Source organism: Narcine bancroftii, chromosome 8 (genome assembly GCF_036971445.1).
Source record: "Narcine bancroftii isolate sNarBan1 chromosome 8, sNarBan1.hap1, whole genome shotgun sequence".
Lineage (NCBI taxonomy): Eukaryota > Metazoa > Chordata > Chondrichthyes > Torpediniformes > Narcinidae > Narcine > Narcine bancroftii.
Window position 1 is genome coordinate 107432830 of NC_091476.1, and position 18765 is coordinate 107451594.

At 40.6% G+C, this 18765-nt stretch overlaps 1 protein-coding gene across 18 annotated transcripts in view; it reads left to right on the plus strand.

Annotated features, from left to right (window-relative positions):
* phldb1b (pleckstrin homology-like domain, family B, member 1b) overlaps positions 1-18765 on the plus strand; it is a 293495-nt gene that overhangs the window by 218689 nt on the left and 56041 nt on the right. For 13 of the 18 annotated variants that reach the window (XR_011343351.1, XM_069894724.1, XM_069894725.1 and 10 more), the window contains 7 exons: positions 1420-1560; positions 2924-3061; positions 10693-10821; positions 11385-11540; positions 11860-11970; positions 12764-12853; positions 15795-15920. Coding sequence is in view for 17 of the 18 variants with exons in the window: in XM_069894724.1 (XP_069750825.1) it covers positions 1420-1560; positions 2924-3061; positions 10693-10821; positions 11385-11540; positions 11860-11970; positions 12764-12853; positions 15795-15920 (891 nt within the window). In the remaining variant the exon portion in view is untranslated. The remainder of the gene's footprint in view (positions 1-1419; positions 1561-2923; positions 3062-10692; positions 10822-11384; positions 11541-11859; positions 11971-12763; positions 12854-15794; positions 15921-18765) is intronic. The other 5 variants (XM_069894732.1, XM_069894736.1, XM_069894737.1 and 2 more) reach the window with 3 other exon arrangements.

The window sequence follows — 18765 nt, forward strand, 5'->3', positions numbered from 1 at the left end:
GGCTGGCAGGGCAGTGGGGACTGGCGGGGCAGCAGGGATCAGCGGGGCAACGGGAGCTGGCAGCGGGGGGCCAGTGGGGCAGTGGGGGCCGGCAAGGGGTGGCCATTGCGGGCTGAGACAGCCAAACCGGGCCACTCGGCCTTCGGGGCCACTCTCTGCGGCACAAAACATGGCAGAGCAATGACCATCTTCCCGACCCATAATCCTCCACACAGCTGGAATTGTTCTGTGAACCATAGAGCGGTTTCAGCTGCGTGGAAAATTATGGGTCGGGAAGACGGCCATTGCTCTGCCACATATTGATGAGGGGTAGCACTATGGCACCAGTCGCCCCACCTCCATCGGATCCGGAGCAAGCAATAAATTAGCTCTCGTCCTTTATTCCTGTAACATTTGTCAGTATACCTTTATTTTCCTGACAGATAAAGACATAAGGACCAAAAAGTAAAACAAAATAATTACACTTTAAAAATTCTTATAAAAAAGTAAAAACAAACTCAAAGAAAAATCCGTAATCATATGGATTTGTCTGGACCCCACCGCCGGCCCCCAGGCACCATCCACCCTTGAACAGATACAATATACAGTGAATGCAGAATAAATCTTCTCTACTCTCTGCATATCTTAGACAAATATTGGGATTGAGCAATGCCATTTGTTGAATATTAGCTGTATGTATATATACATGGGGCAGGGCAGTGGTTTGTTTCCATGTGTTTAGAGACCCATACAAAAATTGGATTACCCACGGTTATGATTCCCCACAGAGTTGTATATCCTACTAATCTGTAACCCTCCCTGGCTGCTACAAAGTAATAGATGCTGAGCTGACATGTTTAAAGGCCATTATCACCACAGCAACATATCTACCAACAGGCACAAGCATCAGGAGAGGAGCACTAATGGTGTAAAGCAGGTATTTCTCCATACGATGGACTTGATGAGGTGCAAAAGTGGACCATTTATGCAAAAAGTAATTGGAGTTGTTTAGCTTCATGTAAAGGAGATTAATTGTTCAGTGTCATGAATGGTTTAGCTCAAGCAATTAAATAGATTGTTCCCAGCGGCTGAAAATTTGATCAGCAGTGGACACAGATTTAACATTAATAGAGGGGAAAAAATTGCAATGTAAGGGGAAAAAAATTACCCAGTGCATTGTTAGATTTACTGTTCATAAGGATGATAAAAAATTGTAACTTTCAAAAGAGAATTGGATGAATACTTGAAGAGAAATATTTACAGGGATATGGGAACAGAAGAAGGGAGAGTGACAGATTGACTGCTGTAAGAGTGCTAGCTTTATCTCTATGAACTGAATGGCCTCCTGAGCTGTTTTCATTTTTAACCTGCAAATCTCAGGATCCTTTGATTTCTCCATTTTTGTCTTCCTTTCTCTTTCCTTGTTTTAATTTTAAGCAGCATGAAGATTCAGCAGGTGGTCAGTCAGCCCAGCAGGTGGCATACCTGGAGGAGGAGCGAGTCAGGGTCCTCACCAACGTAGATGAAATGAAACAACGGATCAAAGAGCTGGATCAACAACTTGAGGAGTCCACACATGAGGTAGGGGTTTGCTCTAATCCGTGGTTTACCTTTTAATTCCTTTTATTTGAAACCTTACAATTACATTTTTTAAGATAATGGATTCTCATTGGTTGCCTCCTCTGGTTAGTCTCAATCCTGGAAGTTTCACCACATAATTTCTCACCTCAACCAATACATCTGCTATTGGTTCATTTTTCCATGACTACTAAAACCAATGAGAAAGGGCACAGCCTTGCTCAATTGGACCATGTGTGACACATGTAATATTTTTACCTCAAATAAAAGAGTTTGAAGAACATTTAACAAAAAAAAAAACATTTTTGTTTGACTGTGCACAGATATTTCTCACAAGATTTTACTCACAGCAGTGTTGATCAGGTTTGATCCTGACTTCTAGTGCTGTCTGTGTGGAGTTTGCCTGTTCTCCCTGGGGGATCATGGGTTCCCCTGGTACTCTGATTTCCTCTCACATCTCAAAAACGTGCTGGTTGTAGATTAATTGGCTACTGGATGTGTTCCGAGTGAAATGCCTGGTGGGAGAATCAAGTTGATGAGCATGAATAGATTATAAAGAAACAAAGTGGAATCGGGATTGATGGTATTTCTCATAGAGCTGCCATGGACTTGATGGGCCAAATGGCCTCTTGTCATGAGAAAATATAAAGTTTAAATAAAAGAGAGACCATTTTGGATTAGGATGGGTAGAAATTCCTTCACTCTAAAATGAAAAATCTTTAGAATTTTCTGTCCCAGGAGGCTGTGTGAGGCATCTCAGTTGCTGAGTTCAGACTAAACAAAGATCTATAGATTTCTAGGAAAGCACAAGAATTGCAGATGATAGAATCTGCATCAAACAGAGAGGCTGGAGGGACTCAGCAGGTCAGGCAGCATTCTAGGAGAAATGGACGGTCAACCCTTCGGGTCGATATGCTTTTGCGATAGATTTCTAAACATTGAAGGAAACACAGCATATCAGAATAATGTCAGGAAAGAATGTTAAGGAGAAGATTTTGATTAATGCCAGAGCAATACATAATTCTTATGTCCTTTACAATAGTAATTGCACTTTAAATTTAAATTTTAAGTCAGAGATACTTGAAAAGCCTACAAGCCCGTTCCACCAAGTAACACCTAATTACCAACAACCCTGGTACATTTTGTAGACTCGGGAAGAACATACAAACTCCTTTCAAACAGCACTGGATTTGAACCCTGGTCTCTGGCGCGTAAGAGTGTTGCGTTACTGCCCTGTTATGCTAACCGTGCTACCCTTCCTCACTAACTGTCCTGCCCTTGAATTAAGCTTGGGATGTTGCAGCATGGTTTTTACCCTGAAACACATAGTTGGTCCAATTTGTAATTTCTGCAATGTTTTCCACAGGCGGAGATGGAGCGAGCACTACTTCAGGGAGAGCGGGAATCCGAAGTTGCCCAGATCCATCAGGAGCAGGAGATCATTACTCAGCTGGAGGAGAAGCTTTCTGAGCTAGAAAATAACATACAGAGAGAAAAAGACAAGGTACTGTCAGTCCCCACTCGGTATTTCTTCTAATATTTGAATGTTCCTTTCTTCAAACAGCAGGATGAGGAGTCAAATTCCAGGCAGAGTCAGCTGACTCCCATCTCTTTATACTGCATGCACGTGTTGACCTTTTAGGAAGATATTGGATGGACTGTACCACACATAGTCAGTTTGCCCTCCACAGCTTGGCTATTCTTTTCAGAAAAGTAATCCTCTCTTTCCTTCAGCTGCTTTCCTTCTAAATCTAGATATGTTGTGGATGTTGTCCATGGCTTGTGATTGGAGGCAGGTATCTACACTCTTCCCAACTCCCAAACTTGAATCAAAATAAATCTGAATTTATTGTCATTAACATGTCATGAAATTTGTTATTTTGCGGCTGTGTTGCAGTGAAAAATTGCTATAAATTACATTTAAAAAATAAATTACTGCAAAAGAAAATGAAAAAGTGACTGTGGTTCATTGTCCATTCAGAAATCTGATGGCAGAGGGGAAGAAACTGTTCTTGTACCATTGGGTGTTCATCTTCAGGCTCCTCTACATGATGGTAGGAGCCATCTTACCAGTCTCCTAACATATTTGGACAAGGGTCACAACAAAATGATGGGTGTAAACTTTTAATTATGGATTAATTGGCATCAGTTCTTTGGTGACGAATCAAATAGGGATTGTCTTATCATCTAGCATGAGCTTTAACATGGATGTTACGTTGTGTTTGTTTTGCAATTTATTAGGCCTTGTACATATTCTCAGAAATTGCTTGCCTGTAAAATACTACAGTGAGGATGCTAAATGCATCTACAGTATTCACACCTAAGGACTGAAACAGTGAGGCTAGTTATAAAATGAAACTCCTGTGGATATCTGCTGGGCAAGATGTCCCTGAATTTAGGAGAAGAAGAAGAAACCACCAATAATTGGCTCACAATGTCCAGCACATAAAACTGGATGGGTACCTACACAGGAAGGAATAAGACCCTGCTGTCATAGCCTGGCAGACATGTAACCTGCCAACATTTACACTCCAAGTTAAATGGATTGGGATTTACACTGTAGAGATGAGATGAGAGTTATAACTTATGGCCTTCTGCACAATAGATTGCCTAAAACAGTTTGCCAACTCAGTTTTGAAATTTTCTGATGACCTCCCACTATCTCCGCGGGTTCTGTTGGGACAGAGTTCCTGGTTATTTGCCATTTCCAGAGTGAAGAAGTAATTCTTGGCATAGTCTTAAAGTTAAAGCAAGAACCATGATTCCTTATTCCAGACCCTCGACAGAGAAATTAAGTTCTCTTCACCTGCTGTTTTTACTTGGTAATCCAAGAACATAGAACAGTACAGCATAGTACAGACCCTCCAGCCCTCAATGTTGTGCCGATATGAAACAGTTTCATTTGAACACAAGTATATGAATACAGGAACATAGAAATTAAGAACGAGACTATGTGCTCACTCTACCAGTGTAGTCTATCACGGCTGATTGTAACCTCTCCTATGCATTCAAGCCTATCTTTCACTTTTCAGATACTTGCTTTTCAAGTATCTCTGACTTAAAAACATTCAAAGACTTTGCTTTCACCACTCATTGAGGTAAAGAGTTCCAAAGATTTGCAGCCCTCTGTCTTGGATTGTTTTGTTGAGGATCTTCGTTCTGTCGACAGTGATAATATAAAGCTTCCAGTGGCCAATCATTTCAATTCCTCATCTGAGGCTATCCGCAAATTGGAGGAACAATGCCTAATATTCCATCTGGGCACTCCCTAACCAGGTCTTAAGTTTCCTTTTGGCCCCTTCTCCTCCCCGCCCTCTCTCTCTTTCTTTCTCTCTCTATCACTATCTTGTTTTCCCCTTTCCTCCCCATTCAGAGAGCTTTTCCCTCCAACTATCACCTCAGCTTTTTTTTTTCTTCTGCTCTCCCACCCATATCCACTGATGACCTCTTGCCTGTTGGCCTGTACTCCTCCCCCTGCCCCTTCCCTCCTCCATCCATCTTTTTATTCAGGCACCTGCCTGCATTCTGCTCCTAACTTGACAAAGGGCTCAAGTCCGAAACATTGGTTATACAGGTACCTTTGCTTCCTATGGACACTGCATGACCTGCTGAGTTTCTCCAGCACATTTGTATATTATACTACAATTACAGAGTCTGCAAACTTTAACCCCTTCTCCTCCCAAAACCTGGCTATCTTCCCTCTCCACTCTTCATTCCTGATGCAAGTTCTCATCTCAAATCATTGAGAATTCCTTCCTCTTCCCAAATACTGATTGGCCCACTGAGTTTATTCAGGAGCTTGTGTTTTGCTCCAAAAATCATTTTAGGTTCCAGAAAACCTGAGCACTGAGAAATGAGGTGGATGGAAGTGATTGTCAACTCTGGAAAGGAAGTGTATTTTATTGTCCTGGTGCTGATCCAAAATGCCTTTCAGCCTTTGTATTGATAGTGATCCGAGGGAGAGGATTAGTATTACGATGCATATAAATCATAGCAAAATAATTGCCTGGTTTCTGGGAGAATTAATAAAAGATGTAGATGTGGGAAGTGGTTATAAAGGCAATTGCCTCATATATAATTGGAGATTATGTACAAACACCAAGTAAGTATTTGGTAGGTTTATGTACAGGCAGCTTGCTGGCATTATTGCACTCATTAAAAGAAAGTTCGATGAGAGAGTGTGAAAAGACCTTGACTTTTTATCAGCAAGAATCCTTGTTCCATGGTCTCCCTAAGAGAGTAGTGTAGACTGGATTATTTTATATTGAAGGCCCAATTCAGGAGAACTTTGATTTTGGATGAAGTCTCCCAATTCCAAACTGTCCATAATCTTTCATTGCCAGCAGTGACCCACAGTGGTTGGAAGCCTTGATCTGTCGTTCAAACCCTGCCACCCAGTGAGACCGTAATCTCTGGTGTTTGACATTGCAAAAGAAATATTCCCTTCAGTTGGGTTTGTGTATTCTAAGCTCACCTCTCCGAGGTAAGACTTGATTCATCAAGTCTTGAATATGAGCTCAGATGCCAAAATTAGCTGTTATCACAGCCTTGGAGATTTGTCATCTGAATCACAATGTATAGCCCCATGCAGATGGAAGAGTCACAGAGACGATATAATGGGATCCAGCGCAGTGAAATAACTGCTTAACGAGGTCAGAAATTCCAGCAGATCACAGGAGGGACAGCCCTTTAAATCTTATCAATATCATGCCTATTAGGTGATGTTGATGAAGAGATCAATTAGTCTGTACCAGTTGAGAGTGAAATGATCATTTTTAGTCATGACACAGAAGATTCAAACACTGACAGCCATTTCTGAAGTGTAACATGTTTTCTGGTGAGTGTTCAGATTGTTGAGCAGTCTGTTCCCGGAGGAGTCTGATTTTGGTAGCCGATTGCCCTTTGATCAGTTCAGGCTATTTGAAGCCATGGGGCTCAGATTACATTGATGTCACCTATACCATCATTTCAGTGAGTTACGGTAAAAATCAATACATGTCATGTTTTGTGAATTCCAACCAAAGGTGTGGAATCAGAGATCCAATTAACAAGATTCCAAGCTCTATCCTCCTCCAAATGGTCTCAATGTCAGTGAGCAATGCAGAGAGAGTCCAAGATCAAATTTGCCAGAAGTTGAAATTAAAGGCTTTTTGACAGGATTTTGAAACAGATTTTAATCTTGCTTAAATACCGTCTCTAACTTTCTGTGGACTAACTGCATTACGTCTCAATGTGTAATTGTTTCACATACTGACCACACCTACTTTTGGCCTTCTGCATGTATTGTCTGCCGCACGGTGTCCTAGGTTAGAGAAAGTAGAGATGACATAGCTGCGACCTTGCTTCCTCTGCATCCTTTCCCATCCTTCTCAATAGGAACAACATTATTAATAAGACTGCATGTTCATCCGCTCGCTCCTAAACTTTTATGCCAAGTGTGTGTGAACATGAGGCTAATCACCTTGTGAGGCACCTCATTTATCAGTTTATGAAGATAATTTTTTTAAATAATGTTTCTGTATTAGGTTAACAGATTGTAATGATGTCTTCTGCTATTATTCCTAACTTTGTGGCATGGCCAGAGGAAGATGGATATAATTTCATCGCATACAGCACACTGGGGAAAAGACACCCTCTTGTGTCTTGCAAGGGAAACCAATGTTGCAAAGTGCTTGCTTTAAGTTAATTTAACCACAGAAGTGGCCTGAGATTTTGTTTTCCTATGTGGATAGATTTTTTATCAAAAATAGTAACACTCCTTTTCAAGCTGGCAGGATGAGAGGGACCAAACTAGTGCCATTTTATTTTTTGCTTTCCTAACTGAAACACAAATGCTCTTATTAATAGATGAAAAGGAATCAGATTGGGGAAGGTCATTTCCCTCCCCTCCTTTGATGCACATTGAAATTGGAAGTATTAATGGATGGGAGAGAAACAGGCATCTATTCTTCCCAGTTGATGCAAGAAACACTTGGGTAGTGGCAAGAGTGTTGACTCAATCAAAGTGGCTAAAAACATGTAGCATTAAAGTTAGCATCCTTCATGCAGTGACCAGATCAGTTCTCTACTCTTAACACATGATAATCATTAGGAATTAAAGTCAAACCAAACACAATGGACTCAACACCTCTCTAAAAAGACTCCATCAGCAGTGGTAGTCATTGTGGTAGAGAAGATATTTCGCACATGCAGTGCACATGCCAACATGTAATGCCTACATAGCCATACAAGTCCAAAGTGGGATTGTTTATGGCACAGCTGAAGCTGGAATATCTGGCAGTGCAGTGGTTGTGAGTGTCTAATTTTCAAATATTTCAACATAATTGAGGATAAGCTCTTGGTGCGGTTCTGAGCACCACAGCACCACTATCCCTAGTTCCCTTTAGAGTATAAAGTTGGAGTGCCACAGTCTTACAACAACTGTAGCGTATTTCATGAGAATCTAATGAAGCAGCCTTGAATAAAGTCACAAGAATACATCCCAATCAGAGAATAGAGCAATGCAATAGTCACCAGGGACAACTCCAAACTAACTGACAAATTGATTTCAATGAGGGGTGACAGGAAAAAGGGAAGCAGACGAATTCAGAGAGAGAATTCCAGAGCTGGAATCTGAAGGCAACCATCAAAGGCAGGGTAAAGGAAGGCAAAGATTCTATGAGTCCAAAGGTGCTGGGAGAAGTCACAGCTATGTAGAGAAAGAGAAATAATGAGGAATTAAAGCAGGTGAATGAGATATTTAGATCAGAGGTGAATATGCAAGAGGCCTGAAATCGGACCATGATGTGTCTCCTCATGTTTACAATCCAAGATCCCTGTTCACTGCAAGATCTCAGCATTTTCTCCACTTTGTGAAATTAGGGCATTGAGAGAAGTCCATCCTGTGCGACACTTGGGTAGTGCTTCTGCCCTTCTCATTCACTGGCTGAGAGGCCTTTGCTTGTACAAATTCAGGATTTAGAAAGGAGAGTTAATATGAAGTTAGGTTGCAGTGGAGGGACTAGGATGGAAGGAATCTTTCAGACAGTTGGTCAGGCTATAAAAGGGGTAAATGTCCTCTGTGTGCAATAATTATAGAGCCAAATCCATACCACTTTGGAGAATTGTTTTCTCAGGTTCCTACCTTTCTTTGCTGCCTCTTGCTGGGACACAATTCAACGGACCTATACTGGGATTTTCAGTTCTGAAGATGATCCTTATGGCTATTTAAAGAAAAGAATTGTGAAAATGTACCACCTATCTACTATATTGGTTATTCACATGCTGGTAACAGGTTGGGAGGGACTGGAAAAGCCTCTGGAAACACCAGTGGCAGACGATCAGCACTGTTCTTGGTTTGTCCCCTTCCTGTAAAGCATCTTATGAAGAGCCTGGTTTAAGTGACAGGGATAATGTAGAAATGGTAGAAATATGAAAGGATAGACGTGGAGAAGATACTTCCAATGTAAGGAAAATAAAAGGTATTCACAAATAAGTCCAATAATTATCATCATCACATGGAATAATTGAAGGGCCTTGCATTCACTCATCAAGGGCAGCTGCTTCAGGCCATATGTGAGGGTGGACACACAGGCAGTGTGAGATAAAGTAAGCTGGGAGAGGGTTTGTGTGGGGAACTAACACAATATAGATGGCCAGTTTCTATGCTACAGATTATAGGCAGCAAGGAAGAAAAGAATAAGAATGTCCAAGTCCTATCTTGTTATAACAAAAGCTTCTGGTACTATATAGTATAATGAAACAATGATGGGGGGCAACTGGACCATTGGTCTGCCTCACCTACTTGATGATTTACAAACAGTGGAATCTCCTCGAAGAGGTAAGCAAGCAAAAAAGTAGATGGGATATTCTTGGATTTGGAGAGCCTAGATTTCCAACCTTACTGCTTGCATGTTATGTATTTGTGAGGTTTGGAATGCAGAGAGTAACCAGTGAACTGAATGGTTCCAGCTTGGATGAAACATTCAGCAAAGAAATGGAAGCATGGTATAATTTGGTAATGGAAGAATTTGGAGAGATCAAATTGAGCCAGACCAAATGACTGCTTCTGTTTGAATTTTTAAAAATTTAGACAGCATGGTAACAGGCCATTTCGGCCCACGAGCCCATGCTGCCCAGTTTACACCCAATTAACCTATACCCCCTGGAATGTTTTGAACAGTGGGAGGAAACCAGAGCCCCCAGAGGAAACCCACGCAGACACGGAGAGAACATCCAAACTCCTTTCAGAGAGCGCGGGATTCTAACTCAGCTCCTGATTGTTGGTGCTGTAAAGGCGTTGTGCTAACTGCTACACCATCCGTGCCACCCCATTCGATGTTAACTTTTCAGCAAACTGCTAAAGTTCGATACATAGGAATGGCTAATTCTAGAATATTCCCTTCTGAAAATACAGAATAAGGGAAATCAAACTTTTCAGCTCAACACTCTTCAAATGAAAAGATATGTTCAGGTGGATGTGAAATCGTAGTTGAGGTACTTTGTTTTTAAACAGTTCTGTGGTGACCTGCAGTTTAGTTACAAGCATGCCATGTGTTTGAATGAAATCCTCTCTATCTTATTCAGAACTTTTATTCAAATGCATTGATTGAAGAATCACTGGCATTGATAAATTTTCATTATTATTTTTCCAAGCAGTTCACACAATGATTTGGTCCACTGAGAGGTTATTAATATCACACATCACAAAGCATTGAAAGAAGAAACAATAGATAATTTACAATGTTTATGAAAATGCAAATTGGGTAAATGTTATTGTGATTAGAAAACTAGTTGAAGTCAATATCTGAAGTGGCGTGAGAAAGCAGGTGAGAAGTGAGACTAAATAGATGGATGTTCCAAAATACTGGCATAGGCTTGATTGACTGAATAGCCTCATCTTCCTTCCCTTATTAGGCTCTTGCTCCCAAAACTTAAGAAAAGTCTTTCCACAGAAGAAAAACTCAATGAATATCAATTTTGCATCCTATTCTCAGGCCTCTTCCCTAAACTTGCCCTCAAACCTCCTAGAACCCCAGTCTTCATTCCAATCTTCTATGGCTATATCACTATTCTAATCTTTAGGCTTCTGCATGGCGTGGATTTGAGAAGTGTGTTTTTTTTTCTCTTTTTTTTTGTTTTTGTTTTCAAATTCAGGAAAGGGTAAAGCTTGATGCAGAGAAAAAAGAAGTAGAGAGACTTCAATCGCTTTGCCATGAGTTGAAGAGCCAGCTTGATAACTGCCCTGAGTCACTGAGAGAGCAGTTACAGGAACACCTCAAAAGGGTCAGTTTTTACTTTCCTCATTGGCTTCCCCTCCCTGTGGATCGTATGACCTCTCTGTCCCTGCACACTGACTGATTCCAGATACTAATGTCACTGTAAAGAGACAATTAGGAGTCCTGGAATCAGAACTGTTTAGTAAGGTATTTGCAGTCGTCCCTACAAAATCTAAAACTCAGAAAGCTTGGAATGCATGATCAGATGTGGATTGTACATAAGTTTTGTTCATTAAGTTTGATTTCACTGCATTTAACTAAATTTAATGAAATGCTTTAAACTTCTGCTTTTTAAATTACAATGAACTTTTCCATTAACAACATGCAGCAAGCATTGATATTTTGCAGCTTTCGGAGGTCTACTTTGAAGCATTAGATGCCTTGAAATAAATGTCCTGATAGATTTTGAGGCTGTGAGATTTCAGGCAAGGTCGTGTGGTTGAGCTCTTTGCATCCTCTGCCGCTGTCCGGCGCGAATGTTGGGAGGGTCTTCACCAGGTCGGAGTATAGGAAGTGTGCATTGTCTTTCCCCTCTGCCACTTACGATGGACCTCTCCTGGCTTGTCTTAGGAAGCAGAAGCGCTCGAATCTGAGGCCAAACTGTTTGAGGACCTGGAGTTTCAGCAGCTGGAAAAGGAAAGTCGCCTGGAGGAGGAGCGGGAGACTGTTAGTCAGCAGCTTCAGCAGGACAAGGCTGAGTACCAACGCAGTGCCATGCGGAGAAAGGTACACATCAAATGCACCACCGTGAGCTTGGTGTATGTTAAAACCCTCCTAGGTTGCTGTTGGAATAAGAGCAAAACACAGCAGGCAATTTGCACAACAGGATCCAGCAAACAATGCAATTAAGTATTGAAGGATTTGCCTTGTATGTACCAAGTGAAACTCCTCTGTACTCCTCAGAAACATGGCCAGGGTTTTGTTTACATTCATCTGAACGGGGCATATGGGATCCCTATTTGGCAACTCACCCAACAGAACATTTCCTTGGCGATACTTTGGATCACTGTGGATTTTGCACTCAAACGTTACCTTTACTCCACAGGACAAGGTTTCTGCTTTAGAGAACCAAGCCAATCAAATTCGTTATCAAGCCATTCAGGAGTGTGAGAGACTAAACAGGGAGAAAATCGCAATGGTACAAATGCTTCAGAAGGTAACAATATCTACATTCTTTATCTGGGCGTGTTCTGATGCTGTGTAAAATATTCCCAAGTTATAGGGTAAGAGTCAATATTAGTCAAGTCAAAGTTATCATCATCTGGTTGTGCAGATGGTATTGTGGTAACCCAATGAAACAGAGTTCTCCAGTCCTCAGTGCAAAACAAGCAGACAAACAAAATGGATGTAGGACAAGTACTCATATATACAAATAAATAAATAAATAGATTGTGTTTTGTGAATATGAGAGTCTAGCATGGTTAGTCTGAGCAGTTCCTTTGGTCGTTCAGTATTCTCACTTCACATGGGAAGAAGCTGTTCTTCAGCTTGGTGGTGCTGGCTCTGACACTCCTGGATCTCTCCCCTGGTAGGAGGAGCTGAATGATGCTGTGTGCAGGGTGGAAGGGGTCCTCAGTGATTTTACATGCCGTCTGAGCTGTACCAATGGGCTACCACCTTGGCCCCTTTCAGTTTTGCATTTTGCTCAGATAACACCAGTTTCTTGGGATGCGGACAGGATCAAAGGGCATCCAGGTGAAGCAGAGATGAAGGAGTGAGGCAAGATGGACAAAAAGGTCTTTTTATCTGTGCTCCAATGTATGTGTAGACTTCAGAGCAGGAGAGCCAACATTTGGAGAGCAGAGGCGCCCCTGGGCATCACTCCAACCTTTGCCACAGCCCATGACCTGTCATTCTTAAATCACCTGTGAATCCTATCTTGGATTTTGTAATATCCTGAAGTGCAACTCCAATTATTTTTCTAATTTGCAAATATCTTCCTTTTTTAGGAAAAAGACAAACTGGCCAGTTTGGAAAAAAACTATTTCATAGTGACTGGGGGAAAAACCTTCTCCAAAGGTTCGACAGCATTGAAAGAGGTGAAACAATCTCTGTTACCATGGTTACTTTTTTATTGATTCCTGGAAATCAGATATTAACAGTATGTACAGAGACTGTTATCAAGTATAAACTTGCCAAATGTTTTCACACTCAGTAACAGGAGAGCAACTGTTCTTACATAATGCGATAGGGTGATACAGTGCTCTATAGGGCTTGTTAAAGGGCCAAACCCTTGGTCTTTTCATTCCTTCTAAATTGAAACTTTCCTTGGTCAATCCCCTTCAGTTGAAATTTATTTGGAGTTATTTTTCCATCGTAACTCTCCTTCCAATGATTTTCCATCTTTATGTGCCTTTCTTAGTCAGAGCCTTTGCAATGGCTCCTTGTCCCATTTTGTAGAATAACTCATGTGTTCCTACATGATACAGCAAATCTGAAATTATCTTGTGTTCAGCTTGAAGCTGTCTATCACAAAGCAAACCTTTTGGAAAAAAAAAATTGTTGTCCAGTGTTATAATTTTTCACCTGCTGGCAGCCATGTTTCCCTCCCCAAATCTCTGACTCACTTTTTTTTTCCATTTTTTAAGATATTCTGTTGAACCAAGATTTTCCCATCTGCTGTAATATTTCTTTATGTGGCTTGGTATAAAATATTGCTTGAGATATCTTTCTGTATGAAAGATGCAGTACCAGTATGAGTAAAAACACAATGCTGGAGAAACTCAGCAAGTCAAACAGTGTCCTTTATATGTATTTATACATAACCAACATTTCAGGCTTGAGCCCTTCATCAATGTATGAACAAAATGTGGACAGGGGCCCGAACAAAATGATGGCGGGGGGGGGGGAGAGGAGCACAGTCCCACAAGCAGGAGGTAATAGGTGGTTAAGGAAGGGAGGACACAACAGAAAATGAGGGGAGGAAGGATGGCTCTGTGAATGGAGAGAGAAGGGGTGGAGAGCTGAAGAAAAAAAGACTGGAATGGAGAAGAGATAAGAGAGATAGTCCTTGCTATATAAAGTACAGTTTGACCTGCTGAGTTTCTTCAGCATTATATTTTTACTTCACTCATTGTATTTGGAGACTTTAATGTTTTACACCAATATGAGTTTATAGTTGTGTCAAACCTACAGAGGTTTGCATATTTTTCTAACATGACCTGAGTGTTATTTTCGACATCACCTTGTGTAATAATCAGTGAACAAATTGGCCTGTTAGCCCCAAATTCCTGAATCTAAAGCAATGTTGGAGCTGTGGGAAATGTTAAATATAATATTTGATCATCTGTATTCAGATTCGCACTGTCTACATCTGAGCGTAAGCCAAGTCTCCTCAAAAATTAATTCTCCATGTTGATGCATGGTCAGGAATTCTATTGAATACTCAAGAGTGATTTCTGGCAAAACTGACATTTGTTTCAGAAAGTGAGAATGTGAAAATTTGATTGGACTCAATGGATTGCAGTAATTAAGGGATGGGATTGGTACATTGCATTGTCATTCAATAGCTATTCAGTGCAAAGATAGAGTAGCCTCATTTGTTGCCCTTTAATGGGAATGAGTGGCATGGACATGAAGTTAATTTTGTGCCTTTTTGCAATGCGACTTTATGCCTTTTAAAAACATCCCCACTGAGGCAGAGCTTGCAATTAAAAGGATCCTTGACTACATTGTGTTTTTGTAAAATAATTCTTAACTATGCAGGAAAATGTTACAATTTGGCTGCATAAATTAGGCCTAACACAATAAATAAAGGCCCTTTGCTAAATGATAACGCTGACCACATTTATATAAAGTTCTGCCTATCTATGGGGATTCATGTATTTACAAACACAGTTGTAGCTGAGGACAAATCTTAATGTATTTTTATAATTTCTGGAACCCTGTGCCAAATTTTTGAGTACCTAATTGGGCAGTATCAAACATCATAACTATTATGGACTGAATGGCCCCACTCTGCACTGTACGATTGTCGATGGGATGAGTTTGTTCCTGGAAGGCAATACTCCATGTGCACTACAGTACTCTACAGGCATTTCTAAAATCAAGCCAATCCATGTCAGTATCTATCTTCCATTTAGTTCATTCTATCATCCTAACCTCTCTTTCCTTTCTTCCACGTGTTTATCTAGCTTCTACCCTCTTACCACTCTCTGAGTGATGCGTAAATAGGTTACTGTCAAGATTCCTCTGAACTTCAGTTCATTTGTGAACATAAAAACATTAGAACAGAAATGAAAGAGTCTGAACTCTTGAGTAAAGTGACAAAATAGTTCAGTCAGTTGTTGCACCTCAAGGTGTGGTACTGTGCCAAGTAGATCATAAGGCTTCAATTCAAAATCTCAGGTTATTTTGCACATTTCCTTGCCTAATACAGCCCTAGGAATGAAAAGTTAATTTCTTCAAACATCTCCCTCTCTTCGTTCCTCCATATTATTCCTTTCCTATTTCCTCTTCTACCTCTCCTCTTTCTCCTTTCCTACTTCATCATATCCCTTCTCTCCACCTCCAGTCCTGCTTCACCATGTTGTGCCTCCTTTCCTTTTTCTTCCTGCAAATCCTCTCCTTTTCCCTGTTTCCATCACCTATACCTCTCTTCTTTCCTTCAGTCCCTTCCCTCATTGCCACTGTCCTGCCTGATCTTTCATCAATTCCCATACCTCCTCATTGTCCTTTCTCGAAATGATGAGACATTGGGGTCCTTCAGATTTAGAAAGGCCACCGACCTTCCAATATGGAAAGGATTAAGGAGGGCAGCAAATACCACGAGACACTTCAGGAGCGAAACTAATACTAGAAGTTTGCAACAATAGATATTTAGTCCTAGGTATTTTATTGAATCAGTAAGAACTCTTTATAAACTCTGTCAGGATCTAATGAAGTGTTTGGTCCTCTAGTGGAATATTCTGAATTATGCTTGTTACACACATGCCATGTTGATTTATCGCAACACTGCTTCAACCTTTGCCCTTTGAACAGGAAGTCCTTCGTATCACAGAGCCTAGCGACATGTTAGAGGAGACTAAATACCAGCATTGCTTCCCAGGAAAAGCAGCTTCTCTATTCCCCTCTCCTTCCACCCCATCGTACCCCAAGATACAGGAGGTAACAGCACTAACAGTTACTGCATGCTATGGATTTGCTTTAAGAAATTTTCCCATGTTCATTATGGTGCTCACATTATGAGTCTGCTAAAAGCTTCCTGCATAAAGGTTATGCAATGTGTTTGAACATTGATTTCAAGGGCTTGAAACCTCAGTCATGGCAGCTTTAGATTGTCTCTGTGGGTTGATCCATTTCTGGAAACTGGTGATCTACTCACAAGGACGTGTGATAACTTATATCTGTGTTGGCATAAATTGGGAAATCACAGTAGAATACGGCACTTAAGATAGAAATAAAAATCTATGGTTGAACTCAGGAATATTTTGCATTGGTGATTCGAAATGTTGTTCCAAGAGTTAGGATAGGCTTCCTGCATGTGTGGGTAGAGGTAGCCATTCCAACGTCTTGCTATTTCCACAAAGCCAACCTCTGCCTGGAGTGTGTGTGTTGTCTATGAATGAGTCTGTCTAAGCTGCCACATCATTCTCTGGATAAGTAGAACATGAGTTAGATGAAGGATAAAGACCCACCTGTCTCAGCAAACATTCTGGAATACATTCAGTGATTATTTACAAGTAAAACTTTGTCCTACATTGCCTCAACAGCAGTCCAGTCAATTGCATTAAATGTTCAGTCCTTGCATTCATAGAGTGCAGATTCTACAATGTATGTGTCCACTAGGATTTGCTGCAGAAACTGGGTATAGTTTCTTCAGCAACCCCTGCATCATCCAGAAGCTCAGGAGCATCAGCAAGATAGAAGCACTGACTTTGCTAAAGTACTTGCAATGCCTTTATGGTCCCTATCATAACCCTGCAACTTCTCTAATGTAGCAAAGTGAGAGCATCTTCACCACACTGTCTCCAGGAATCCAGGAAGGTTTCTTATCACCATCTTCTACTTAGGATTTGCAGTAAAAGCCAAGCTCTTATTTCAAGCAATAATTATATAAAGATATACATTACATTATCTTCATTTTCCCAGACCACCATCTATCGATCGAAACCCAATTTAAGCCAGCTACTGTGGGCTCATGGGATATGACACAACATATTTTCACATAAAGCTGCTTTTCATCAGAAATGAAGGTCTCCAACTTGTCAATCTCTGTTACATTCACACTCTGGTTAGAATCATGAAAGATCAGCATCCATTCTCCAAGGTCTCCCCAAATTAACTGTCTTCTCTACTGTGAGCTGATCAACAGTAAAAGGTTTTGCATTTGATGCGAATAACTGCTTTGTCCAATCACTGCACATTTATAGCTGGCAGCACCAGATGGTAATAGAGAGTAGGGTTCAACCCTTGAGAGGTTCTTTGTAGAAATACTTTGCATTATTCTACACTCACATTATTCAGACCCATGTGAAGTTCCATCATTTAAGATATGATGTGTTCTCTTTTTATTTAAAGTTCAAATCAATTAAAATAAATCATTTTAAATCCCCTTCATTGCTCTGAAGCCCTGTATTGTCTTTGCCCATTCTGATCTCCGTAGCTTCCTGCTTTCAAAACTCTGATCACACTGAGCTTCAAGTCTAGTCTCTTGCACAGCACATCCTGATTGCCTTGGACCTGCCATTAGCAATGGTGCCTTGCCTTTCTCCGTTCCTGAACTGATCAATTCTTCCATCCTAAAATTACTTCTTTTTCAAACCTGAGATCAACTGATTGTGTCAATGCAAAATTTTTTATTTTATATGAAATTATCCCTAATTTAATGTTTTCCCTAATGGTCATAATGAATAAAGTCAGAACTTTCAGGGAAAGAAAAGGTCAGTCATGATGTAATTCTTCCTAAATGGAGAATTGTTTTCCTAGTTAAAAAAAACCAAGCCATTATAAATTAAACAACATACTCTACCTCAGCTCTGTTGATGATTTTTTTCACATTTGTTTCTGAATTATCTTGGCTAAAATGATTGAGGTTTCTTTCTCTTTGATTGTGTCATGGATTAGAAGCAGCAAATCCTTGTTCTATACTATTGTTCTAATCTTTGGTTTTTTTTCTCTGTCTCTTTGCTAAACATTGCTCTTATTTTAGGAATATATGAAGTTGGCTGACGTGTTTAAGTTCTACAGTGACATATATGGCACAGGCACTGATGCTGCATTCTCTGCTTCTCCACTGCGTTCTCTGCCTCTTACTGTACCTCCATCAGCCCACGAGGTACTTGCTTGCCATCCCGCTCTGTTATTATTGTCCTTGGTACTAATTAGCTGCCTCTCTGCATGACCTGTTTGCAGCTCTTTTGTTAAGTGTCTAACGATTGAGCATTTACCTTTTGATTAATAATCTTCAATGCCACTCAATGCAGCTCCATGGTTCAGCTCATGGAGGCACTGGCTCACACCTCCAGTCTGGTGCAATACAAGTGGAATTCACAAAAGTTCCCAAAAAATAAATTCATTCTTGGAGATCTGACACTGTCTTTCAAGTTCAGGGGTGCCTGAATTGTAATCTTCTGATTGTAATCAATTATGTGATTGATTATGCAATTATTCAGTTGCACTCTGCAACTGTTTTGTTTCCTCTGGCTCCACTGGTTTCTTGCTATATCTCAAAATGAGAGTTTTGGTGAGTTAAGTGGTCACTCTAGATTGAGCCTAATATATATAGAGGAGTGGTAGAACCTGAGGCAAATATTGAAAGAACAAAATGGGATTAGAGTCCAATTGGTGCATGTGATTTGATGCACCTATTCAGTTCAAAAGCATGACTTCACAGTCATTAGAATGCAGAAGGCTGGCACTTCAAACAAAGATGTCCTGCTTCCTGCACCAGAAGCTGGACTTGAGGGGTGGAGTAGAGGAGAAAGGATCAAGTTGCACATGCGACACCTGA